This window comes from Leptonychotes weddellii, chromosome 2 (assembly GCF_054177405.1).
Source record: "Leptonychotes weddellii isolate Sample4059 chromosome 2, ASM5417740v2, whole genome shotgun sequence".
NCBI classification, from domain to species: Eukaryota; Metazoa; Chordata; class Mammalia; order Carnivora; family Phocidae; genus Leptonychotes; species Leptonychotes weddellii.
In genome coordinates, this window is record NC_138370.1 from 32,583,257 (window position 1) to 32,610,305 (window position 27,049).

At 36.8% G+C, this 27,049-nt stretch overlaps 1 protein-coding gene across 2 annotated transcripts; it reads left to right on the forward strand.

The window, feature by feature from the left end:
• Positions 1 to 271: 271 nt before the first annotated feature.
• POLB (DNA polymerase beta) lies at positions 272 to 26,713 on the forward strand. 2 transcript variants are annotated; one of them, XM_006743825.3, is made up of 14 exons: positions 272 to 470; positions 810 to 867; positions 3,383 to 3,449; positions 6,863 to 6,937; positions 7,524 to 7,582; positions 9,162 to 9,211; positions 11,344 to 11,395; positions 12,941 to 12,995; positions 13,089 to 13,161; positions 17,848 to 17,918; positions 18,639 to 18,725; positions 24,481 to 24,545; positions 25,053 to 25,192; positions 26,466 to 26,713. In XM_006743825.3, the coding sequence occupies exons 1-14, from the start codon at positions 410 to 412 to the stop codon at positions 26,558 to 26,560; spliced, it is 1,008 nt and encodes a 335-aa protein (XP_006743888.1). In that variant the 5' UTR covers positions 272 to 409; the 3' UTR covers positions 26,561 to 26,713. The 2 variants fall into 2 exon arrangements, with proteins under 2 accessions (XP_006743888.1, XP_030895523.1); XM_031039663.2 differs by lacking the exons at positions 24,481 to 24,545; positions 25,053 to 25,192.
• The last annotated feature ends 336 nt before the right edge of the window (positions 26,714 to 27,049 follow it).

Genomic DNA, 27,049 nt, shown 5'->3' on the forward strand with positions numbered 1-27,049 from the left:
GTTTTTCCTCTCCTGGGGAAACGAATCCGGAGGAACGTATTGGGAAAACAGACATAATGTCTTAGGTTAAGAATCCAGGACTTCCCACAGAAACCCCGTTGCCAAACCCGAGCTCTGGCCAAACCCAGCCTCCCCCTCCAGGTCTCCTTCGCCATCGCGTTCCCTTCTCTCTCACGCCCAGGGAGCTCCGCTCGAGCCCCGCCTCCGACACGCCCCGAGCGCGTGACGTCACCACGCGCGCCGTGCCGCGCCCCCTGTCAGAGGCAGCCATTGTTCAGTGGGTCGTGCTGGCTTTGCCGGGGCTGGGTTGGTCCTGCCCCCCTCTCCAAGTCCCGGCCCCTCCTTAAAGCTGGGAGAGGGGGCCAGTCCCCGGCTCTGAGCACTCTGCCGTCCTCGGGTGCAGGCCACCATGAGCAAACGCAAGGCGCCGCAGGAGACGCTCAACGGGGGAATCACCGATATGCTCACAGGTTAGCACCGGGCCGGGCGCTGCTGGCTTTCTTCGCCTTTCTTCCCACCTCATTGCCTTCCCTTGCTTCTCTCCCGTCCCCACAGCCCTGTGGATGGGGTCGGCCCCTTGCAGTGGGTAGTCTTCCGTGCGGATCTTCTTTCGGCGCCCATTGCTGGTGGTTGAATGTCAGTCCTGCTGGGGATTCCCGTGTCACCGTTTGGGCTGTCTTTGGCCTGGCCCGTGTACAAGCGGGGGGTCACTGTCCCTTAAGAAGCTGTTACATCCCCTTCTGAAAAACTCGGTTCTCGTTTGTTTACTGGCGGTTCTTGTTCACCCCAGCCTCTTGTTGCCTTTGCAGAACTCGCAAACTTTGAGAAGAACGTGAACCAGGCAATCCACAAGTACAATGCTTACAGGTGGGACGGTGCAGCATTCTCTGGTAGCATGCGTCCTGGGATGTGTGGCAGTTAACAGGGCTGAGGGGCCAGTGGATATTTGGACCATATGCAGGAGGAGAAAAAAGCAAGAACTGAGGGTATTGACTCTGTGGTGGTACCTTACTGCAATATTTCTGGGATAATTCGGGCAGAACTCTGTAGGATCATTTCTGATGAGTTCCCAATTCTGATTGAAAATAGGTGTAGCTGATGTGTATTTTTCCCATCATCAAATATGAATTGCTGAAAATGCAGTTTGATTTTAAGCCATAGTGACAGACAGTGGATGAGGTCTGTGCTGTGAAATAGATGTGATTCAAGGAATCAGATCTCCATCTGGTTAGTGTTTGGCTGATGCTTGGATCCAGTCCTTGTCCATCTCACCAGGGCCCTTATGGTAGTCATTATTCCCACATCCAGTTACTTGTGCCCCTTAGCCTACAAACATGTCCAAGTCCCTCAGCTCTTAAAAACAAAAACAAAGCAATCTTAACTTCCCTCTGCCCTCTAGCTAGCTCCTGTCTCTTTCCTCCACTTTACAGTTAAACTTCTTGAATAATCTGTGTTTCTTGCCTGCACTTCCTTAGCCCTAGTCATTCATTATGTCATTGTGGTATAATTTCCGTCCTGCCATTCCTCTGAAAATGTCTCACCTACATCTCACCTTAATTGGACTCTCATTGGCATTCACCGTTAGCTCATTCCATTCAAGTCTTACCCTTGAGTTCCTTGATGGCACTCCCATCTGTTCTTTTATCTTCCTTTCAATGCTGGTAGTTCCTGGAGGTCTGCCCTTAGTCCTTTTTTTCTCATTTTCATAATTTCCTTGGCAATCTTAACCATTCTTGGCTTTGGATACTGGTTATGTCATTGACTCCAAATCAAGCTTTTCTCAAGATTTTTAGGCCTCTTTTACCTTTATCTTCATCCTTTCAAAATTGAGCTCAACATAATTAAAAACTGATTATGCTCCTTTCCTTATCTCTCTTGACTGCCTCTTTAAAGTAATTGTAGTATCATCCACACATTTGATGATCTAAAAATCAACCCTATATTCTGTTTAAGTTCAGAGAGGAGGTGTTTAGTTTTGAAGGAGCCTGTCAGGGGATAAATGAAAGGAAGAACAGTCTAGAGAAAGGAAACAAAATCTGCCAAGGAGTTGAGACCTGAAGGAGTATAACATTTTCCCAGAAGTCAGTAATGCACTATGTCTGAGAGGGAAATAAGTATGGAAAAGCAGGTGTTGCCTGCATGTTCTTCCCTACCCTGATTATACATTTCTCTTGATTGTGGCCAAAGTACTCTTTTGAAAATAGTTACCTGATCCTGTCTTTCTTCCATATCAGATAATTAAATATTTCCTCTTTACCTTGATAAAGCCCAAATGCATTGTGGCATATAAAAAGCCTTTCATGCTTTAATTCTTCTTTCCTTCACGCTTTGCCCCATAATACCATTGTCCGGAACTACTTGTCTTTACTGAAACAATTCCCTCAACAAACTGCCCTCAACCTACTTTTCCAGACTCATCATCAGTAATATCCTAATAGAGAAGTTGAAATCCAAATCTAAAGGTTTATATGTATTAGAATAGAATGAAAAATCAAGGCAGCAAAGACTACCCAATATTTATGCTTTGGACTTAGATGTACTCTGGCTTTTATCAGCATCACTACTAAACTACATTTAGCATTGAAATTATAGACAGGAGACCATCAGTGAGCTCCCAGGGTGTGCCCAGTGTGTCACCAGATTACTGAGCCGAATGTGTGTGGAGATGGGCAAGAATCACAGGTCAGTGCTTTATGTGGAATGGAAATGAGAGCAATGAAGAAAAAGAACATAAGTATAAGGACACAGGGGAATCCAGTTGCAGTTTTAAGCCATGAATTTAAAAATAGCCATCCAAGGGCACCTGGATGGCGCAGTCAGTTGAGCGTCTGAGTCTTGGTTTCTGTTCAGGTCCTGGCCTCAGGGTCATGGGATCAAGCCCTGGATAGGGCTCTGAGCTTGGAGGGAGTCTGCTTGGGATTCTCTCTCGCCCACTGCCCCTCCTCACTCCACATGCTTCCATGCTCTCTGTCTCTCGCTCTCTCCCTGCCCCCCCAAATAAAGAAATAAATATTAAAAAAACCCAAAAACCATCCTTAAGCCAGTTTGGTATCTAGTAGTCCAAATACCACTAGGTGGCACATTTTTATGAGAGTTATGAACAATTTCTAAAAACTAGCTTAATCCCAAAAAGGAAAGGCTGCTGGTTTGCCGAATCTCCCTAGTTTTAAATATACAGGTAAAATTATGTTATCCTTAAATGTGAGGATTTTCAAGATACTTCTGAAAGTTATGCAGGTGGTCTGTCAGCTCCTCTGAGTTTTCGACACAGATGTGGGAAATTAGTTATTGTGATAAAAGTTGAAGCTGCATCTTTGCTACGTGTATTCCAGTTTAAGAAAAAGATTTCTAACTGAATTTCTTTTTTTTTTGCTCTTTATAGAAAAGCAGCATCTGTGATAGCAAAGTACCCACACAAAATAAAGAGTGGAGCAGAAGCTAAGAAATTGGTAAGTTTAGTGAGCAAGCTGAATGAAGAGTTCACACATGTACAAATTTGGTGGGTTCCCTCAAAACTAAATTTGCCTCTGTGAAGCTGCCTTGACCCACACAGGCAGATTTCACCACTCTTGTTTTTACTGGGAAGGGTGTGGATTGAAATTTCACTTTAAATAAATATAATTACAATTTTTTTCTATACCTTGCCATATATACATGTACTCACATTGAATTTCAGCTTCAGTGTTGTATAGTGACAGAATGGTATTGGCATGTCTGGTCTCCAGCTATCATTTTCTCATCCCCTGGTATAGGAATTTATGTGAGTTAATGACAGTTGGTGTTCCCAAAGAAATCTGACCTACTAATCACATAATTAAGCCCCTTTGTATATTACTGCATTTAGCCCTCTTCTCTGTAATTTCCTTAAAGCCCTGTATGCTGTGTCACGGTATGTGTCACAGTCTCTAGAGGATCACATGTCTTGGTAATTTACATTAATATTGCTAAGAATATTAGGAAAGTCTACCTGTTGATAGATTTTTCTCTTTCATCTAAATCTCACTAAAAGATTCTAAGTTCCTCAAAATTGTGGACCATATCTTATTTGTCTTTTGTGAAAGATGTCAAACTGATGTGGTTTTTGATTAGTCTAGGTCGTCCTGATGGTTATCACCTTCTTCTGTTTTTCTTTACCCATTTGTGTTCACAAAAGCCCTCTAGAATTTAGGTATCAATATTTGATTGTCCTTAATTTTCTCATGAGAGCCTTCAAAATATGAACCCTAACTGTCCTTGTATTTTCACCTTTCAGGGTCATAGAATTATAAATCTTACACATTTTATGATCGAGTGACAGATTATCCATATTAATTATGTGTCACATCTTTATCTTGAATTTATTACTCAATGCTAATCATGCCCTGGTATATAGGTTTTAAATTCTTAGTGCTATACATCAGTATATCCTCCCCAACTAGACTAGCCAAGGAAGTTATAAATACATTGGATTTTAATTCTGAGTTTCTTGGTGAACGCAGGCATTGTTAACCTCCAAAGCCACTTCTGCTTCCATTCTGTTCCCCTTTTATCACTACTGAATTTCTTTTTTTATGTTAATTGCATGTAGCCTGCTCACTTATTAGAGTCAAACTTTTGACAAGCTCTGATGCACTTTATCCCAAATCTGAGCTTATGGTTTATCCCTAAAAAGAACACAAAAGTATCCAAAATTCCTTTTGCATGAGACTGGACTTATATGAAAATCTCATCATTATTCCTTTCCACTATTATATTAAAAACCACTGACCTACTCTTTGGCCCATGCGAGTGCTTCTCAATAATTCTAGAAATCTGATATTTCCGGAATGAGTGTTTGCCTCTTAATCATTAATGTTAAGTATAGAAAATAGCCTGGGCTTAAATTGGTTTAGGCCAGTATGTATCTTCTGATATAGGAAATGAGAAACTGGAGCAGTTTCCATTTTCTAGTCTATTCATTTCCTGAATCTTGTTTATTTCTATTTGGTAATTGCTATTTTCAGAACTTGAATATTCAGTAGTCTTGGAACACTTAACATTAACTTAACTTAAACATTAAATAAATCAAGAATATCGAAGGGTGAGGTTAGGGCTAAGAGACAGTGGGGAATGACTGGCACACATGTTGATGCATTTGAACATTTAACTAAAAAGGACCAACACCGCCAAAAATGAACCCTAATGTAAACTTTGATGATGGTATTTGAGTGTACGTTCATCAGTTATAACAAATGTAGCACTCTGGTGGGGGATGTTGATAATTGGCTGGGCTGTGCATGTATGGGGGCTGCGGGTATATGGGAACTGTGTACTTTGTGATCAGTTTTGCTGTGAACCTGTAACTACTCAAAAAAAGCCCTTATTTAAAGGAGAAAAGTAAAAAAGGATCAGAACATGAAAAAGTTCAACTTCACTAATAATCAGAGTTGCAAATTAAAACAAGATGCTGTATGGTGCTATCAAACCATCAAATATAATATACAGTATGGATAAAGATGTGGAAAAAGACATTCAGTTACTAAGGATGGAAATCCTGGTTATTTCCAGCTTTTCTGAAGGATAATTTGGCAGAATGTTGGCAAAATGTATATATCCTTTGTCCCAGCAATTCCACTTTGAGGAGTTTATCTTGAGGAAACTAGTGGAGATATATGTATACTAGGATTCATTAGTTCATAATTTTTGAGCACCTATATGCCAGGTATTCATCCAGGTGCTGGGGGTAAAGCAGTAAAAACAGGATCTGCTCTCATAGGGCTTATATTCTAGAGCAGTGCTGTCCATTAAAGTAACCATGAGCAACATTTGGCCGGTGAGCTCTTGAAGTGTGGTTAATGGGACTGAGGAATGAATTTTTTTAATTTTAATAATGTAAACTTAAAATGTCACGTGTGGCTGGTGGCTATCACGTTTGTGCCGTTCTAGAGCAGTGGTTCTCAAAGTGCTATATCTAGACCAGCAGCAGCATCACCTGGGAACTTGTTAGAAATGCAACCTATTGGGGCACCTGGCTGACTCGTCGGTAGAGCACATGACTCTTGATTTCAGGGTCGTGAGTTCGAGTCCCACCTTGGGTATAGAGTTTACTTAAAAAAAAAAAAAAGGAAAAAAAGAAATACAACCTATTAAGTCAGAAACTCTAGGGTGGGACTTGGCATTCTGTGTTTTAACACATCCCCAAGGTGATGACGATGCAAAAGCTTAAGAACCTCTGCTCTGGAGGATGTTCATGACATTGTTATATCAGAATTTGTAAACTATCTAAATGTCTCCTATAGTAGGGTATTTGTTAAGTAAATTATGATATAGTCATACAGTGATATACCACGCAGCCATTAAAGATAGTTGTATTTATATATTGATATGGAAATTTGTTCATGATGTATTTTTAAGTTAAAAAAGTACTTTGCAAAGCAGAATGATTCTATTTTTGTAAGAAAAATATGTATATACGTATACAGATATATATGTACATGCACATATAACTCTGCTTATGTATGTGAGCCTAAAAGAAGTCAATGTAGCAGATGTTAGGTGAGGAGATTACAGTTTATTTTAATTTTCAGAGCAATGAAATTAACAAGTGATTTATATATTTTTCTTTATGCAACTCTATTTCTTCTCATTTTTCTACAACAAAAATTAATTTTAAAAAAAGTAAGTCATTTAGAATTGTTTTATTAGGGCTTCTCTTTTGTCATCATTTAAGGATTTTGTTGGGAGAATATGTATTTTCGCCATGGCTCAATTTTCTGTGTCCTTTGTTTTAAAACTGGTCATGTGACAATCATTTTTTTTTTCATTTCCTATTTTTTACTTTATCTTTGAGTGATTTGGTAAGCATTATGTTTATATGAGTTTTATATTTTTAATTTTCTGTTAGCCTGGAGTAGGAACAAAAATTGCTGAAAAGATTGATGAATTTTTAGCGACTGGAAAATTGCGTAAGCTGGAAAAGGTAAAATTTTAACTTGTTTGCTTATTTGATGATAGTGTCTGCCTTTATAGCAACTATCATGTAGCATCATTGCAGGGTGACTGATGTTATTTACCTGGTGAGACTAGGAAGGAAAAGAGGAGTGGCGTTTATGGCTTTAAGTGTTCTATTTTAAAAATTCTGAATACTGTTCCTGTAAAATATTCAATTATTTTATGTGACATTTTAGAGACTGTTAGCATCTGTGATAGAATTAGCTCCTTATATGCAGTATCATTCAGAAGGTAGATTATAAACTTCGATAAAACATTGTTATATTTTAGAATTTCTATTCTTAAACTCTCCGAAGCATTTTTATGGTTTTATTTCACCCTGATTGTAATTATACTACTTAGGGTCTTTTATGAATAAGCCTTTTTAAAGTATGGGATAAGTTAAGAGATGAGACATCTTCTCTGCTTTGTTACTTATCTAAAACCACTGAGGTTTATCCAGGCAGATGTAAATGGCTCTTCAGGTCTCTTAGTAGACTGGTACATTTCCAATAAGATAATTTGAGTCCTCAAAGCATTGCTAAATCATTATTAGACTTTTTTTTTTCTTAAAGATTCGGCAGGATGACACGAGTTCATCTATCAATTTTCTGACTCGAGTTAGTGGCATTGGGTAAGAAGTATTTTCTAAGCAGACACAGCAGTAGGGTTGGTTTTATTTTTTTACGTGAGCCAAAATAAGTACATGCTATTTCTCTTCAAAACCTGGACCTTTTCACCCCTGTGTCTTTGACCATATAGTTCACTCTTCCATATCTTACGTGTCTGAGGCTGGCCCTTCAGGTGCTACCTCTACTTTAAAAGCCCATCCAAGGCAAATGTTACCTCCTTCATAAAACCAGTTTGATTCCCCGGCCAGAAATAATCTTCTAATCTCCTTCTAAACTCCACTAACACTTGCTCTGTATACGTCTTCTCACTCCCTCCAGATTTTGCTTCTCTGAGCATATTTATCTTAAGCATTTAAACTGTTTTTTCAAAGCACCTAACATAATACCTTAAAAATTTGGAACAAGCACCCAAGCATTTTTTCCTGAAGGAGTCTTTATCTTAAAATTTGAGTTAGCACCAAAAGGGGCTTTTTGGACACGTCTTGACAACATAAAGATTAACATTCAAACATTAAGGCTGTGGGGCACCTGGCAGGTTCAGTCGGTGGAGCATGTGACTCTTGATCTCGGGGTTGTGAGTTTGAGCCCCACGTTGGGTGTAGAGATTACTTAAAAAATAAAATCTTAAAAAAAAGCCATTAAGGCTATAATGCTTTACTTAAGTCTCATCTTTATGGAATGAGGCATTCTTTTAGATATGTGATGATTGTTCATTTAAATGGCAACATTTGATGAAAGTTACTCTAAAATATATTAAATTCTTAAACTTAGTATACTGAAAATAAGCGTGACTCCTTAGGGACTTAAAGCCATTCTAAAATGTTAGAAGTTGTTTTAGAGAGCCTCTGTGTTATTATCCTCTTTTTCCAGGCAAGAACACTGAATACAGAAAGTGGGATAACTGGCAGAGTCAGAATCCATGTTTGCTGACTCCCAATTCAGTTCTACTTCTTATGTGTCACATTGCCTTTCTGCTATGAATATCTGTTTCTGTATCACACAGTTTCTGTACAAAGACTCTTTGTCATTAAAGTTGCAGTTTAAATACCATTTCACAGGCCTTCCCTTGCTACCCAATCTAAAGTAGGACCCATCCAGTCTGTCACATTACCCTATTTTAATTCATTTGCCTGATATTTTTTTGTTTGTTTATACCTACTTATTTTCTCTCTCTACTCATTGAAATGTAAGTGGGGAAGACCAAGGCACTTATTTGTCTTATTCCTGCTGTATTTTCAGCACCTAGAAGATTATCTGGCACATAACAGGACCTCAGTTAATCTCATTTGAATGGATGAACTGTTTTCCTGTTTGTATGTATGTTTTATGAAGTACATGTACATTATAACACCTAGCTGCTTAGATGTCTTTTTCATGTCCAGGTTCATGGTTGTCTTCCTAGATTGAGGCTTCAAGAATTCTTCTCTTTGGATAAAATCACCAAAATAACCACAACATTTTAGCAGGTCTTGTTTAGCTCCATAGTAACTCTTTACAAAAGAAGACAATAATAATAATTGAGTTTCATTCAATATACTGAGTTTCACTTGATAGTGAGATAATGCTTTTCTTTCGTTGTAGTCCATCTGCTGCAAGGAAGTTTGTAGATGAAGGAATTAAAACATTAGAAGGTGAGTATGTACAATAGGTCATCAATTCCAAGTCAAATATGCTCCTGAAGGATGGTTAATGCTCTAGCAAACTAGAACTTGAGAAACCTTTATTCAGCTAGTAAAAGGGAATGCTAAGATTTTCTTTTTAGCTCTATAGTAGAGAATAGGTATAAAGTGTAGTTTTTAATCCTGTGTTAAACATGTTTAGGTTTGTAACTTAGAAGAAAATCAAGAAGAGCAAGAAGTGGCTTCTTAGTTTAAAATGATTTCATTTGCAGACTTTAAGATTTAAATTGCCTTTGTTTCTCTAGTAAAATTTTGGACAACAGAATCCTACACATTCAGCCTAAAGGCCAAGTGATATATATACTGAGAAAGATTCTGTAAGAGTCTTGCAATATTTATTGAAGGAATTTTTGCTTTCAAAGAAGTGATAAAAATAGAGTCTAAGTCAAGTAATTACAAAACATTTTCCTTAAACCTAGGATAGCTTAATCCTTTGAATATAACTTATTTCTTCATACTTTTAAGGGTATATACTATAGATGGAGATAGAAATAGAGATTTATTGCAGTATATTTGTAGCATTTGGGGTTTAATATTTGTGAATTCAACTCTTTGTACCCAAATGGTTAAGTGGACAGGTTCTAGGGACTGATCTGGGTTTGAATCTAATCTCCACCACTTGATTAGAATAGATGACTATGGTGTTTTGGGTTCTTAGCTACAAAATGCTATCATAATTTCTGCCTCATATGATTTAATGCAGTAATATATGAAAAGCCCTTAGCACACAGTGGTTGGTACCTAATAAGTACTTAAAAATAGTAACTGACTCTTAAGAGGCATGATTACTTAGTAATACTACAAAGTTAAGAATTTGTGTGAGTCCTATAACTAGAGAATAAACTCTACTGTATCTGTGTCTCAGAGAGGGTGTGTGCTTTTCTGCATATGGCATATTTGGTTTATCTGAGTGAAATATGGGTGAAAGGGGTCAAGAATTTGTTTCTCAAACAAAAGTTGCATCCCTTGGGAGTGTCAGAGATCTGCTGTAATGGTTTTTACATTATTTCACAATTCACAGATACGTAATATGATAACTATCAACATCTATGTGCCTATATATAACAAGCTCATTATTTCCATTGCATTTTCAGTGTTTACTGTGTACACACAGCTATGAGAAATACTAAGTGCTCCATGTATCATAAAGATTCTCTCCATTTTATATCTCCAGGGAGAATTTGTTTGTGAATATGTAAGGGTGACTATAGGAATTGCTTTGGGAGCATACTTATCTTGCTTTTCCTTTCATAAGGCTTACTCCTGTACTCATGTCCAGTAAAGGAACATCCAAGTGGAATTAAGTCACTTTTGTTTATTTATTTTTTAAAGATTTATTTATTTGAGAGAGAATGAGAGGTAGCTGTGCGCGCAAACGGGGGAGGGACACATGGAGAGGGAGAGAAGCAGACTTCCTGCTGAGCACAGAGCCCCATGTGGGGCTTGATCTCACCACCCTGAGATCATGACCTGAGCCAAAATCAGGCATTGGAGGCTTAACCAACTGAGCCACCCAGGCATCCTTAAGTCACTTTTAGATTTAAGATATGATGTTATGATATGACGTTTTTTAATTTAAATAATGAAAATAATACCTCTCCTTTCAACGGAATTTTAAGCACAGTGCCTGTACAAGTTATTACTCAATAAATACTAATTGAATGAAGGAGTGAGTGAACAGCAGATGGGCAATAGAAATACTTAAAACATTCAGAAGTTGTGATTGCTGCTATTACCATAAGTTAGCAATGTAGGTTCTTATAAGGCTGGCTTTTACTATAGTTAGTGAAGTGTGGTATGATCCTGGTATGTTTTATCTATTATTCTATGTAACTATAATTGAAATTTTGATTCAGTAAGTAAAAATGATCTTGAAATCAACTGTTAGATTTTACTACATTGATTTGAAGAACTTTTTATCTAGTTCTTAATATCTGAATTTTTTCTTTTCTTTTTTTTCTTATCTTTTCAGTTATTTTAGCGTATTTTCCTAGTAGTTCTTTGTAAAAAGGATCACTAAATTTAGCAACTTTTTCCCAAAAATGTTTAAATTAGCACCTCAACTTTATATGTCCTTTATACAGATCTCAGAAAAAATGAAGATAAGTTGAACCATCATCAGCGAATTGGGTTGAAGTAAGATAGCAAATTTTCTTTTCTTTTGACATTTGAGATATAAAAGTATAAAATTTCTTATAGCTATTCTTCCATACACCATAATAATTCTTCAAATTTAAATAAACACAAGCATTTTTCTATTCAGGAATGCTAAGATTTGTTGCAGACTTTTGTAGAGAATATGCCTGTCTTCACACGTTTTGTTATTACCTTTTAGTCTGTTTTCTTGTTTTGAGTATTTCCCTCATTCTCTTGACTTTAGTGGAGTCTTAAAACATATAGGACTGAGTACATCAGTCAGTCAGTGGGTGCTTATTTTGTGCTTAAACATTGTAGAAAGCACTGCATTAGGTCTGGGGTAAGGATATAAACAGGGTCAGTAAAGCCCTTAAGTAGTTTAGAGTCTACCTGAGAAGCTAGGACATGAACATGGAATGCTAAATTAAAAACAGAAAAAGAAAAAAACCCAAACACCTAAATAATGGTGTAGGAATAACTAGTAGGAATGTTGTATATCAGCATCCATAATTATTTCATGTGCTGGAACCCCTTTTCTAATTGATTTTTTCTAATGCATAGTACATAAACATGTATCTCCTCCTGTCTTACGTAGTCTTGTTGGCAATTCAGTCCTAATAACCCCCTGAACTTTGCTGTTGATGCTTTACCGTAAGACCTTAAACTTACACTGCTCTTCCAAGACTTTGAGCCAGTAGGAGACCAGGATATTCTCACTCTCCTTGCATTTACATAATAGAGATCTGCTGAAGAACTTGGTTGTTGTGAGAATTGGTTTTGACCAGGTGCTTTATCATTTTTAGATGTTATTTCATACTGAGATATTTTTATAACAGCCTTATTGAAATATAATTCATATATCATATGATTCACCCACTTTAAGTGTACAGTTCAGTGGTTTTTAGTATATTCATAAAGCTGTACAACCATTACTGCAGTTGATTTTAGAACATCTTTGTTATATCCCAAAAATAACCCATATCTGTTGGCCTTCACTCCCCATTTCTCCCCAGCTGCCCCTCCGTCCCTGCCTGTTTCTGACAACCACTAATGTACTTTTTGTCAATATAGATTTGCCTATTCTGGACACTTCATATAAATGAAATCATACAATATGTAGTCTTTGTGACTGGCTTTTTTTCACTCATAATGTTATCTGGATAATGTTTTAAAATATGATAATTTTGCAGGATATAAGAGCAATAAACTGTAACCCCTTGACTTGCCAGTAGGGAGCAGTCTAATTTGGAAACATACTAACTTAAACTGTTTATTTACTCTTGGTATATGAATATGAAGTTTATTTAAGATAAGTTTTGATGGAGTATCTGGAATATAATAAAGGGTGGCACTTAAAAATTTTGGTCTAAGTTAAGAAATAAACCTATCCCCACCCCCAGCTTTACTGTTATCTTCTTACTGAACTTTAGTCTTGATTTTTGAATGATCTGCTGGTATAAGGACACTTGATATAGTAGGCAGTTAACTTTTTAAGAAGATTTAAATTTCACAAAAATCTTTTGTCTACTTATTCTGTCTTTATAGATATTTTGAGGACTTTGAGAAAAGAATTCCTCGTGAAGAGATGTTACAAATGCAAGTAAGAGTGTGCTGAATTGTATTTGATTAGAATTGAGAATGTCACTTGGTGAAAAGCCATTTTAGAATACTGACTTAATTTTTTTTCTATTAGGATATTGTACTAAATGAAGTTAAAAAAGTGGATTCTGAATACATTGCTACAGTCTGTGGCAGTTTCAGAAGAGGTAACATACTTCTTAATCTTAGGTTATTCATGCCTTGATGTTAAAATTGCCTAATGTATACCAAAAAAATGGGTTAAAGAGGTGTAATTTGTGTTACTTAATAGATTTACTAAGATCCAGTAGAGTATTAGCTAAGTTTATTTGTTTATAGATAGGAATATGTATTAAAAATGAGAGGAAATTCATCCTGATTTTATTATAGGATGATGTTTTAATGACTAGTTTTAATAAATTTTATAGAATAATTTTATGTGTATTAAAATCCTAAGAGTGATTGTTTGGCTAGATGGAAGTGAAGCTCTGGGTAGGTGGTGGGGTGTTTTGTTTTTTTAACTTTTTTTATTTTCTAAGTTTTCTATAATGAATCTAAAAATAATGTCGCTGAAGCACTAGTTCCAAACCAATTCTCACAACAACCAGGTCCTTCAGAAGATCTCCTTCTCCTATGTGAATGCGAGCTAAGTGAGAACCAAGAGAATCCTGGTTTCTTACTGGCTCAAAGTTTGGAAGGGTAACATAAATTTTAAAATATTAACTTTAAAAATTGGAATACAAAAACTTGATTTAAAACTTTTGGAATAGATATCTGACTGAATCTCTGGCCACCTTTGGAGTTTTGCTTAGGCAGTAGGTGATGAGCTGTCCCAAATTCTCGGGGTAGCTGCTGTAAGAATCAGGAGTTAGGGAGAGGAAAGTGCTAAATCCATAATTGCTGATAAGTAGAAAGAACATTGGGTTGGGGCCTAAAGAACTGGATCCTGAGAGCAAATCTACTGTCACTGTAGATTGAAGTCTGTCTATCTCTCCACATCCTATTTTCCATATTTGCAAAATCAGAGGATTAAAGTTAACCAGTTGTCAAGTCTTTCTGTGCATCAGAAAATACCTAAAAAAGTTAAAACAAACAAACAAAACAACAACAACAAAAAACATTGTTGTACCCTGCTACAAACCTACTAAATAAGAATCTTCTTAGGGTGGGGTCTTGGAATCTAAATTTTTCAAAACACAGACTTGGGTACACAGCAAGCCAAATGCAGGCTCAGTTGAAGATGACAACCTTTCTGGATTTCAATATTTCTGTTTTATTTTACTTTTATTATTGAGTAGGTTATATGGTTGCATGCTTTAATATAAAAAAAGTATACACTAAGAAGTCTGCCTTCTGCCCTGTCCTAGTTCACCCTCTCCACTACATCCCACCACTGTCCCATTAATGACCACTTTCTTGTGTGTTCTTTCAGTGGTTTTACATGTAAATATTAATAAATAAATGTGAATATACATTGTTTTTTCCCATTTTATTTTTTATTTTTATTTATTTAAAAAATGTTTTTATTGAAGTATAGTTGACATACAGTGTTATATTAGTTTCAGGTGTACACCGTAGTGATAACAGTTCTGTGCACTGTACAGTGCTCACCATGATAAATGTAGTTACCATCCATCACCATACAATGTTCATACGATATTGACTGTGTTAACTATGATGTACTTTTCATCCCCATGACTTACTTATTTTATGATTGGAAGTTTGTATTTCTTAATCCCCTTCACCTATTTTATCCATTCCCCACCTACCCCCCACCTCCGACAACTACTAGTTCTCTGTACTTGGAAGCCTGTTTCTGTTTTGCGTGTATTTATTTTGTTTTTTAGGTCCCACAGATAAGTGAATCATGTGGTATTTGTGTTTCTCAGTCAGACTTATTTCACTTAGCATAATACCCTCTAGGTCCCCCCCATGTTGTCACAAATGACAAGATCTCATTCTTTTTTATGACTGAGTAATTTTCCATTGTATATTTGTACACAGCTTCTTTATTCAGTGAGTATACATTCTTGGTGTCCTCTTCCCCCTTTCTTTCACAAAAATAACATAATATATACACAGTATTGTACCTTACTTCTTTCACTTAAAAATACATCTTGGAGATCTTTCCACATCAGTATATAGAGAGCATACTTATTCTTTTTTATAGCTGTATAACATTTGGTTATGTGGATATTCCATACTTTATCTGTCCCTTTGTTAATAGATTCTTGGATTGTTTTCCTTTTTTTGCTAAAGTAAATTGTTTTGCTTTTTATTTTTAAAAATTTTTTTTATTTTTAATTTTATTTTATTATGTTAATCACCATACATTACATCATTAGTTTTTGTTATAGTGTTCCATGATTCATTGTTTGCGTATAACACCCAGTGCTCCATGCAGAACGTGCCCTCCTTAATACCCATCACCAGGCTAACCCATCCCCCCACCACCCTCCCCTCTAGAACCCTCAGTTTGTTTTTCAGAGTCCGTAGTCTCTCATGGTTCGTCTCCCCCTCCGATTTCCCCCCCTTCATTTTTCCCTTCCTACTCTCTCTCTCTCTTTTTTTTTTCTTTTAACATATAATGTATTATTTGTTTCAGAGGTACATGTCTGTGACTCAAGAGTCTTATTAAATGAATAGAGTAATACATTTTTGGTAGTAGGTAGGTGATAAAAGACACTTAACTTTTAAGAGAAAAATGAAAAGAAGACAAAATTTTCTTTCTTAAAATAGCTTCCATGAATGTCCTGGGATCAGCACACATTGAATCTAGTCTTCTTTATGTTTCAATATCTGGTTAAACATTATTGATGTATAAAATGGTGGTCCAGAGACACTACCATATCTTCGGTGACCAAGAATATGTTTTATGTATATGTAAGTGACAAATCGCTAAGTTCTACTCCTGAAACTAAAACTACACTATATGTTAACTAACTTGAATTTAAATAAAATCTTGGAAGAAAAAAATATGTTTTACATATATTGTCCTTAATAAAAGTACAAAGAAAGGAAATAGTATTATTTTATGCCAACTGTGTGGCAGGCCCTATTCTAGATGCTTTTACATATGTTCTTAGTTGCACAATGGCCTATAGAGTAGTTTTTAGTAGTTTATAGACAGAGAAACTGAGGTCTAAAGGAATATACAGTCCTTATTTGCAATATTGAAAAGAAAATTTTAAGTGAAAAAAATCCGATTAAATGGAAACAAAACTTCATAGTATTATAATAAAAGGAAGTATAAACAATTGTATGTAATCTTCCTAAAGTTATGTGGTTGTAGAGTGGGGATCAAAACAAAAATCTAAGTCATTATGAAATGCTATATATTTTTTTTAAGATTGTATTTATTTATTTGAGATAGAGCATGAGCGGGGGGAGGGGCAGAGGGAGAGGGAGGAGCAGACTCCTGCTGAGCAGGGAGCTTGATGTGGGGCTCCATTCCAGGACCCTGAGATCATGACCTGAGCCGAAAGATGCTTAACTGACTGAGCCACCCAGGCACCCCTCAAATGCTATATTCTTATCCATGGTACCATAATAGTAATTTTTACCAATATTCATTAAATGAATTCAGTCATAAGAATTGAAATGGATTTTCTGATTAATCTTTACAGGGTTAGGACATACTGTTTAATTTGAGGTTTTCAGATATATAGTGTTCATAGGTGTATTTTAAAGCTTTTTTTTAGATGGGGGTTTACCCTTTTTAATTGTTTTAAATTCATATTTTTAGCTTTTTAAAAAAATTCAAGTATAATTAACATATAGTTATTTTCAGGTGTACAATATAATGATTCAGCAGTTCTCTACACTACTCAGCGCTCATCATGATGAGTGTACTCTTAATTCCCTTCACTTATTTCACCTATCCCTGTCTACCCATGTCCTCTCTGGCAACCACCAGTTTGTTCTCTGTTTTTTTTCTTTGTCTGTTTTGTTTCTTAAATTCCACATAAGAGTGAAATCATATGGTATTTGTCCTTCTGTGACAAATTATTTCACCTAGTATAATATACTCTTCATCCATCCATGTTGTTGCAAATGGCAAGATTCATTCTTTTTTTATGGCTGAGTAATATTCCATTGTGTGTGTGTGTGTGTGTGTGTGTGTGTGTGTGTGTGTGTGTATATATATACATCTTCTTTATCCATTCGTCTATCAGTGGACACTTGGTCATCTTGGCTATTATAAATAATGTTGCAGTAAACATAGGAGTGCATGTATATTTTTGAATTAGTGTTTTTATTTTCTTTGGGTAAATACCTAATAGTGGAATTCCTGGATCATATGGTAGTTCTGTTTTTAATTTTGGGGGGAACCTCCATACTGTTTTACAGAGTGGCTGCACCAGTTTGCATTCCCACCAACAGGGCAAGAGGGTTCCCCTTTCTCCATATCCTTGCTGCCAACACCTGTTGTTTCTAGTGTTGTTGATGTTAGCTATTCTGACAGGTGTGAGGTGGTATCTCATTGTGGTTTTGCTTTGCATTTCCATGACGATGAGCATCTTTTCATGTATCTTTTGGCCATCTGAATATCTTCTTTGCAAGAATGTTGTTTTTAAATGTTTTTATTCATTATTGAGTAATTAGGTGCATTTTTAATACATTTAGCCAATTGTATATAATGCACATCTAATGCCAATTACTGTTGTTATCCCAGATTCTTCTGTTTATATCAGTATACCTGAATAGTTGGACAGAAAATTGAAATCTTGTAACTAATTCTGAATATGAAGTGCAGTGAAAAAGAGAGTTAGGCTATAAGAAATAAGGCCCCTCCATGTGACATCGCTTTGGTTCTGTTTGCCTAATTGATAGATTTATATGTAGGATTCCATACATATTTTTTATTTTCATAGGTGCAGAGTCCAGTGGTGACATGGATGTTCTTCTGACCCATCCAAGCTTTACCTCTGAATCAACCAAACAGGTACCACAGAATTTATAATCAAATGTGTTAAGTGTTACACAACAGTGAATATCATTTTCTAAATGATACTTGGATATTTCAGAATGAATTTTTTTTTTAATCTTTCTGAAAAGTCAGTTTAAGTGCTTTGTACTGACTGAATTCTGTGAAAGGCAAAATAAGTGGTTGAAAGGGATACACAGTGTGTTCTTCTACAAGGAATGGAGGGGATAGTCTGATTTTTGAAAAAAAATGAAATTTAGTAAAACATTTTCAGAATTATTTATTGCCTTTCATGGGTATTTTAGAAATATCCAGTATAATATTCAGGTTTTCATTAAGGGTGTATTTTTCTATTAAACAATATTATATTAAGAAACTTTATTCCTATTAGAAAACCCATGAAGGCAAAACATTTTTGACTTTGGAATATATACCTTTTAAAGATGAAGCAGCTAACTTTTTGATTTAATGAAACAGATAAACAGATGATGTCTGTTTGGGGGTATCTTGATATTGGTGAAGAATGATGGTTCCTAAAAATAGGTTTCATTTGATAAATGAATTTTGTGTTGAAGAAAAAAGTACTTAGAGGAAAACTAGGCATTTGTCCATAGATAATCAAAAAACTCATGTTAAAAATGTTGCAGGAAACATAGGTTATGCAAAACATAAACTCTTTTATTCTTGCTATAAAAGAGTAATTGTTCTTTTTCTTACTTCCTATTTATGTTTCCACAGCCAAAGCTGTTACATCGTGTTGTGGAGCAGTTACAGAAGGTCCATTTTATTACAGATACTCTGTCAAAAGGTGAAACAAAGTTCATGGTAAGTACTCGTTTGAGTTAACACTTCTGAAAAAAAACCTTGGAAACTGTTCAGTGCCCATTCTGAGTATGTGACCTCACTGCATCTCAGTATTACAGTCAATAAATAGGATATCCATGAGAATATATAGAAGAATTAACAGGATGCTAATCTCAGAATATTTTAGTAAAGACTTTTGTTTTAAATTCCCCCGCTTGTAAATAATCTGTGCCATTGGAACACATAATTATGCATAATCTACTCTTTTTTAAAATTTCTGTAAATGACTTTGACACATCATAAGTTTTTCCTTAACATAGGAAATGTTCTCATATTCTCTGACTCAGAATTCTTCAGTATGTGAGATTAGAATTATCTGAAGAATATTAATCTGTTACAGCACCAAAAAAAGAAAAGAAATTGGGGTATGTGATCCAAACAAGTTTTGTGGCATGATAAGCAGAGGAGTTAATAGAGGGGGACGCTTGCAGAGATTTTCAGAGTGACACCCGTATGATGATCTGTTAAAATCCTGTAATATTCCTAGGGAATTAAACTTTGAAGATTCAAAACAAATGTCAGATGAATTAAAAAGAGGTTAATAAATGTCCCTGCATAAAAACCGACAGGAAGGCAAATAGAAATCTAGGACAAAGGTAATAGTTACCTTTATTCTACTGCTCACTTAAATTTGTACTTTGAATTCCCTTTTTCCCAAGTTATATGCCTGAAATGGAAAGAGACTGTGCTTTTGGGGAATGGACATGCTAATATTAGCGAGAGTCTTACTGTATAAATTTGACAGTGGTTTTAGCTAAAAGTAGAAGGTGGTAGATAGAGCTAATTGAAGTATCGTGTCATTCAGAAAGTAGAATGGTGCCTGCCAGGGTCCTATGGGGAAGGGGAAGAGGGAGTTACTGTGTAACAGATACAGAGTTTCAGTTGGGGAAGATGAAAAAGTTCTGGAAGTGGATGGTGGTGGTAGTTGCACAATGATGTGAATATACTTAATGCTGTAGAACTGCACACTTAAAAATGGTTAAAATGGCAAACTTTATGTTGTGTATATTTAATCAGACACCCAAAAAAATCAGGTCATTTATTTCAATGTGGTGATTTTAATGGGCTATTGATTGTATTGATTGCCAAAGTTGGCCACATTTTATAATGTTTTCAAAAGAACTATGGGAAAGGTAAAAATAAAAATTCTAGTCAGTCTTTGGGAATCAAATCTATGAGTTGTTCTCCCAAATCTATCAGATTTGGAGCTTTTACTCTATGCGCAGAAATATAGACATATGAGATGTTTTTTGTTGTTGTTTTTTAATTATAAGATTTTATTTATTTATTTATTTGACAGAGAGAGAGAGAGAGCACAGCAGGGGGAGCGGCGGGCAGAGGGAGAGGGAGAAGCAGGCTTGCTGAGCAGGGAGCGCCATGCCAGGCTTGATCCCAGGACCCTGGGATCATGACCTGAGCCGAAGGCAGACGCTTAACTGACTGAGTCACCCAGGCACCCCTAGACACATGAGATGTTATTCAAAATAGGGTTTAAATATGTTATAGGAATATCCCTTTTAAATTGAGATTGATTTTAATGCACTCAAAATGAATGTGCGCAAATCTTACATTTAAAGAACACTCAGTCAGATGAAATCCTAAAAATAACATGTGCTAGACAAGTTGAAAAAAAATTTTTTTTTTCATTGTTAGGAGAGTGTCCTGGTATGCCTGGACATATTCTGGGGACCCCTTCTGGCCTACTTCCAACAGTCATCTCTGTGAAAGGCCCTAGAACTTCCTACTGGGGAAGCCCACTATCTCTTTTCAGAGTCAGCAACCAGGAAGGTATTTATGCGATGTAGTAGCAGAAACTTTTTTTTTTTGCAGTTTGAGTAGTATTGTGCTGTGCTCAAAGAGAGATCCAGAGGAAACACCAGCAGAGGCTAGTAATCCAGCTAGCAAAAATACAAAGACACATTATAAGCTGGTGGGCTGGGTATAAGCTGAAAAGGAGAGGTGGGTAGCCACATGAATGTGAACATAGAGAATAGCTAGCAGTGGTGGAATTGGGTTAACCCAGTAGCTGCTTAGTTGTAGCAGAGAAGACCTTTGTCTCGCAGCCAAATTCCAGTGACTGCTGCAAACCAGGCTGGTTCAGACCTTCTTGTGTATGTGATATTTGAAAGGCTAAGGCCACTCATCAGTCCTAGGACAGGGCTGGATTTGTGGAAACCTTTGCTCTATCTGACCTTCCCAATCTCTCAGTCTATTCCTAGCAGCACATAGACAGCTATTGCCAGAAAGAGAATCCCTCACATCAATTTCCAGAAGAAAACAGGTTAAAAAAATAAGAAAGCAGGTTTTTGTTTGTTTTTAAAGTAGAGAAGACCCAGTTGACAATTAGAGCAAGAAACTAAGGCCTCTATGTTGTGATGTAGGAATCCATCTTAGTGGATGGATGGTTTGTGTATAAAGTTCAGATACTGTACATGTGGCTCATATATTCTCTGAAGCTTAAAAAAATGCCATGTTTGAGCCTGCTGTTTTGACATTTATAATTAGTATATGTTAGGATGAGGAACAGTCCAAATTAGCTCTCAAATCAATTTATTGTAGAGGCAGTAAGAGGTGATTTATATCTAGTTGCAAAGGAAAGGGTGTGTGTTGCTATGTTGCATTGTGGAGGAGTAGACTTGGATACGGAAGCTATCAAATCTTATTCTGGCTCCATTACTAATTCATCATATGACATTAGACAAGTTGCTTTACTTCTGTAAGGCCTTAATATCTTCATCTATAAAATGATATATTTCTCCTGTGTCAAAGGACTATTGTGCAGATCAAATTAAGTAATATACATGGAAACTTTGAAGAGTTTGTACATGTATCTTCATATGACTGGATCTTCAAAGAATTACACAGTGCTCTACTAATATGATATAATGTAGATATAATATTTGTTTGGAAACAGATCTGTGAAAGTGACCTGGTAAGGTGTAAGTTGGGAAACCAAAAGAGGGACAGAAAGTGAGGGAGAAGTGTGATGTGGAAGAACAAGACAGGGAGAATGAGCGCGAGTAGGATGAGAAGGTGTGTTCGGCCAGTTCAACAACTGTGTATTAAGCATCTCTTAAGTCCTCAGCACTGTTCTAGGACCTTGGGATGTACCAGCGAATTTCAGTCAAATTTATATTTGGGGGGTGTGAGAAGGGACTGATAGTTAACAATGACCATAATAGGGGCGCGTGGGTGGCTCAGTTGGTTAAGCGTCTGCCTTCGGCTCGGGTCATGATCCCAGGGTCCTGGGATCGAGCCTCGCATCAGGCTCCCTGCTCGGCGGGAGGCCTGCTTCTCCCCCTCCCTCTGCTTCTCCCCCTGCTCATATTCTCTCTCTCTCTCTGTATCTCTGTGTCTCGAATGAATAAATAAACCTTTAAAAAAAAATGACCATAATAAATAGGTAAATTGCGTGTTAGGTTAAGATAACAAGTACTATTTTTATTTTTATTTTTTTAAAGATTTTATTTGTCAGAGAGAGAGAGAGAGAGCACAAGCAGGGGGAGTGGCAGGCAGAGGGAAAAGTAGGCTCCCCGCTGAGCAAGGAGCCTGACATGGGACTCTATCCTAGGACCTGGAATCATGACCAGAGCCCAAGGCAGATGCTTAGCCGACTGAGCCACCCAGGCATCAGGATAATAAGTACTATTTTTAAAAAAGGAAGAGCAGGGTATGGGGAGATGGACGTGCAGGAAACCCATTGAATAGGATGGTAGGAAGCAGCCTGTTTGAAGGGAGGAGCCTTGGGGAGGGACTTGAGGTCAGGGAGTTAGCCAGTCCAAGAGCATGGCAGGAGTTGGAGCAGTGATGGGGTGTGACCTTAGCAGAGATAGCCAAAAAAGTTGGGATCTCTGTTTCTGAAAGGAAATTGGCTGCAAAATGAATTCAGCTTACAAAGTAGAATAAACCTGGGCATCTGGCTGGCTCAGTCTGTGGAGCATGGGACTCTTGAATTTGGGGTTGTGAGTTCGAATCCCATGTTGGGTGTAGAGATTACAAAAAACAAAAACATCAGAGTGGAATAAACCATTCTGATTCCATATCCACTTGATTTCAAAACCTCTTGTTGCTGTAACCACTGACTGCAGTTTAAAACATATGACCGTTCATGTGTTTTTCAAGTACTCTTCAAAACATAAATTCCTTTAGACTGATAGTCACCAAACCTTAGGAAAGCCAGGGTTAATGTTCCAGATCTTCTTGTAAAGCCATGATTTTTAGGTAACTGAGTTATCTTCCTGTGAATAAAATAGCATTTGGAAGGAAAAAAAAAATTTCCTCTGCATTTAGATGCCTGTTTGCCTTACATATGCAGATTTTAGCATTTTGTGCAAGTTTGGCCCAGGATGATTTTCTGTGAAATATCTACAGTAAGGATTCAAGGGACAATAGAAGATCCCTTGACTACCCTGAGGCAATGAAAGAGGCTTTAATTTCAGATGCTCAGCATGAAGCTACCCAATTGAAATGCCAAACAAAACTAATCCACTCAATCTAATAAAGAATTTACAATAATACAGAGAAATTCTTTAATATTAACACTTCAGAAAAAGTGCAGGAAATAAAATGAGCCTTTAGGAAAGGAACAAAGCCATTAGACAAAATCCTATTACTAATGTGACAAACGGCAAGATCATTGCCTGTGGCACTCAAACATCCATATCCGCAAGGTAATACCTCATGGTAATTCCAGATGGAAAGCATTTCTGATCCATTTGAAGGTTGAGTTGGAACTTGTTAATGCCTAAGAAGGTAGGTTTCATATTTTGAAGATAAACAGGTTTCACTTAATCTTTCAGCCATAGCAACAGATAAAGAAAATACCCATTTTAGATTCTAGATTTTAATTTTTCTATGTTGCTAAGTGAAAAAGTATAGCTTTTAGTGACATGTGTACTCAGTCAACTGTTCTTTAGGACCAGAAGCCTGTCACATGTGTACTTTTCTTTGAATGTTGCATTTGAAACTTTTAATTTGAAACTTTTGATGTTTGTGGCTCTTTTTAATGTATTTATGGGTTGCTCCCCAGTCCAGAATTTTAACCCATTTTTCTAGAAAAGGAAAAGATTACTAAATAGACCTTGATAACTTTTGTTTGAAAACTGTAGAAGTATAATGAAAACTCACCTGTAGAAAAGAAAGAAAATGATCCTCTAATTTTTTTATCTTTTAAATTTCTCTTATTTTTCATCTCTCTTTTCTAATTTCTGGGAGATTTCCTCAATTTTAAACTCTTCTACTTCTGCTATTGCACTTTTAATTTTGATTTAAGCCTTTTCCTTAAGTGTTCTTTTTCTGTAGTATTCTGCCCTTTCTTCATGTATGGAATATTTTCTGATATCTTAAACTATTACCAATAGCTCTTCTGATGTTCTCCCTCAATCATAATTGTTTCTTGCAGATTGCTTTTCTGTTTTGGTCTGTGTCTTTTATGTTTGATGCTTTCCCTGATTAGCTCTTGTTTAGAATCACACAAAGGCCAATCCTCATACCTAGAATCCTTGTCTGCTATTTCCTGTAGTTCTTTAATTACCACAAAGTATAAGAGAAAGGTGGCGAAAATATATAGTGCATAGGAAAGCCACTAAATTAAAAGTGCCCAGGATTCTAAAACTGCTTGCATTTAAAGCAAAAACCTCACATTTAACAATATTCGATTAAAGTTAAGCCTGAAGTTTAAAACGTCTTTAAGCATTCTTTGAAATATCCATTTTAGGGTGTTTGCCAGCTTCCAAGTAAAAATGATGAAAAGGAGTATCCACACAGGAGAATTGATATAAGGTATTACTCAAAATTTGTTGCTGACCTATTAATTTTTCCCTTTTCTCCTTCCTTTGTCCTCTGTGTATCTTGGAATTCACATAAATGTCTAGAACTCCCTTTCATTCTGAAATGCTATGTGTTCGTGGTATGGACACTGCTTAGCCTGAAAATATGCAAATAATAATGACTGTCTACAGAATCTCATCAGTTTTCTCTAGATTTGCATCTCATCATGATGCCTTCCACAGCTCAAAAGTAGTTTCCTGCCTGGGGAAAGTTAGTTGTAATACGTGATACTGCTTTTTGTTTCTCCACACTTCTTGCAGAGCATAGTTTACTGAAACCTAGACTAACTGCAAGCTGGGAGTAATTTCAACAGTCTACCTAATGATAGTCTCCTCCTTAGGTTATTAGACCACATAGACTTATGTTAGGTGTTTTGTGCCTTATTGATTATAAGAGTCCTATTTTTGCCAAATTTGAAATGTGTGGTGAAACATTTATTTATTTATCTATTTATTTTAGGTTGATACCCAAGGATCAGTATTACTGTGGTGTTCTCTATTTCACTGGGAGTGATATTTTCAATAAGAATATGAGAGCTCATGCCCTAGAAAAGGGCTTCACAATCAATGAGTACACAATCCGTCCCTTGGGAGTCACTGGTGGGTATTTGTGTCTGCATTAGAGATAATCGTGGTCATCTGGAGAGAAAGTTATTTCAAAGCTACTTTGGGTTAGCAGCTTTGGTTTCTCTCAAAAGCCTTTAAGTGATTATACCAGTTAATTGTAGTTTCTTTGTATTGTGAGTCCCTCAGGCAACAAAAGGGTCTTTAAGTCCATATGTGCTCTCAAGCCCTCAATTGGAGGCCTTGATAGCAAGAGTTATTTCTAGCTCTATTAGACCGAATTAATGATGGTCAGTAAAAAAATCTTATTGGTCTAAAGTGGTTTTTTTGTCTGTTTTTCATGTATCTCCAAGACTTCTGAAGAATCTCAGTAGCATTGCTTTTAGTGCCAGGACAAACCTGGTGGCTTCGGCTACATGCCTTCTAGAAAAGTTTTAAAGAGTTGGTGCGCCTGGATGGCTCAGTTGGTAGAGCATGTGACTCTTGATCTCGGAGTCGTGAATTCAAGCCCCACTTTGAGCATAGAGCTTACTTTTTTTTTTTTTTTTAAGATTTTATTTATTTGACAGAGACACAGCCAGAGAGGGAACACAAGCAGGGGGAGTGAAGGAGGGAGAAGCAGACTTCCCGCCGAGCAGGGAGCCCGATGAGCATAGAGCTTACTTAAAAAAATTTTTAAAAATAAAAAAAGTTTAAAGAGTAAGAATTGCTTAATCTATGCTTGTTAACATTTCACAGTGTACTGTGTGGTTTATTATTCTCTACCAGGAAAATGAAAATTTTGTCCAGAAAGGATAAAATAGGGCTTTCTTCCCTGGTAGATGAGGGCAGTGGTTCTCACATGTAAATGTGTGTACGCGCCACATGGGGACCTCATTAAATGCAGATTCTAATTGGAGGGGGGCCCAAGATTCTGCATGTCTAGTAAGTTTCCAGGTGATGCCCATACTGCTAGTCCAGGGGCCACATTTTGAGTTGCAAAGGAAAGTAACTAGAGTATTTCATATGATCCACGGTGGCTACAGTGGAGGTCCAGCAGAGAGGAAAATCATGGATTAGGATCACTTCAATGGCCCTAGTTGGGATGCTCAGGTTCCTTTTGTAGCACTGGTAATATATGTGCAAAGCTCAAACACAAGCTCATGTGGGAGGATGGGCGAGGGGGAGGTCAATATCATGTTTTAGTGACTTGGTTACCATTGTCTTTTCCTTCTGAAAGTGAGTCCCATACAACTGTCATCCCTAAATCCTCATAACTAAATTCCAAAACTGGTTTATAAGTGAGTTTCTTTTTTCTCTGTACTTGAAGGAGTCGCTGGAGAACCTCTGCCGGTGGATAGTGAGAAAGACATCTTTGACTACATCCAGTGGAAATACCGAGAACCCAAGGATCGGAGTGAATAAGGCCCATTCTTTTCAGGCCAGCTTAGCTCAGCAGGAGTCTTAATTTATTTCTTAACCTTTGCTATGTAAGGGTCTTTGGTGTTTTTAAATGATTGTTTCTTCTTCATGCTTTAGCTTGCATTGTAGTCAATAAAGCCTCTCATACTACTATCAGATGTTCTTGTTCTTATTTTATTAGCAAATAACATATCATGTATGTTCATGATCACACTTTACTAAGGGTTTAGTAGAGAGAAGAGATGAGATGTTAGCAATGTTCAATGGGAATATTTATTTTCTCATTTTCTGCCCTTCTGCTGTAAACCACATTACCCTACTACCTTTCCTCCCATTTATTAATTACAGATTAGTCAGAGACTGGGAACTGGAGGATGATTCAATATTCTTTAGAAATTGGGGACCTTCATAAATTTAATTTTTTTCTTTGGGTGGCTTGGCCCCCATATTCAATTTTGTCATACATACTTAAAACCTAAGAATAGGTGTGTG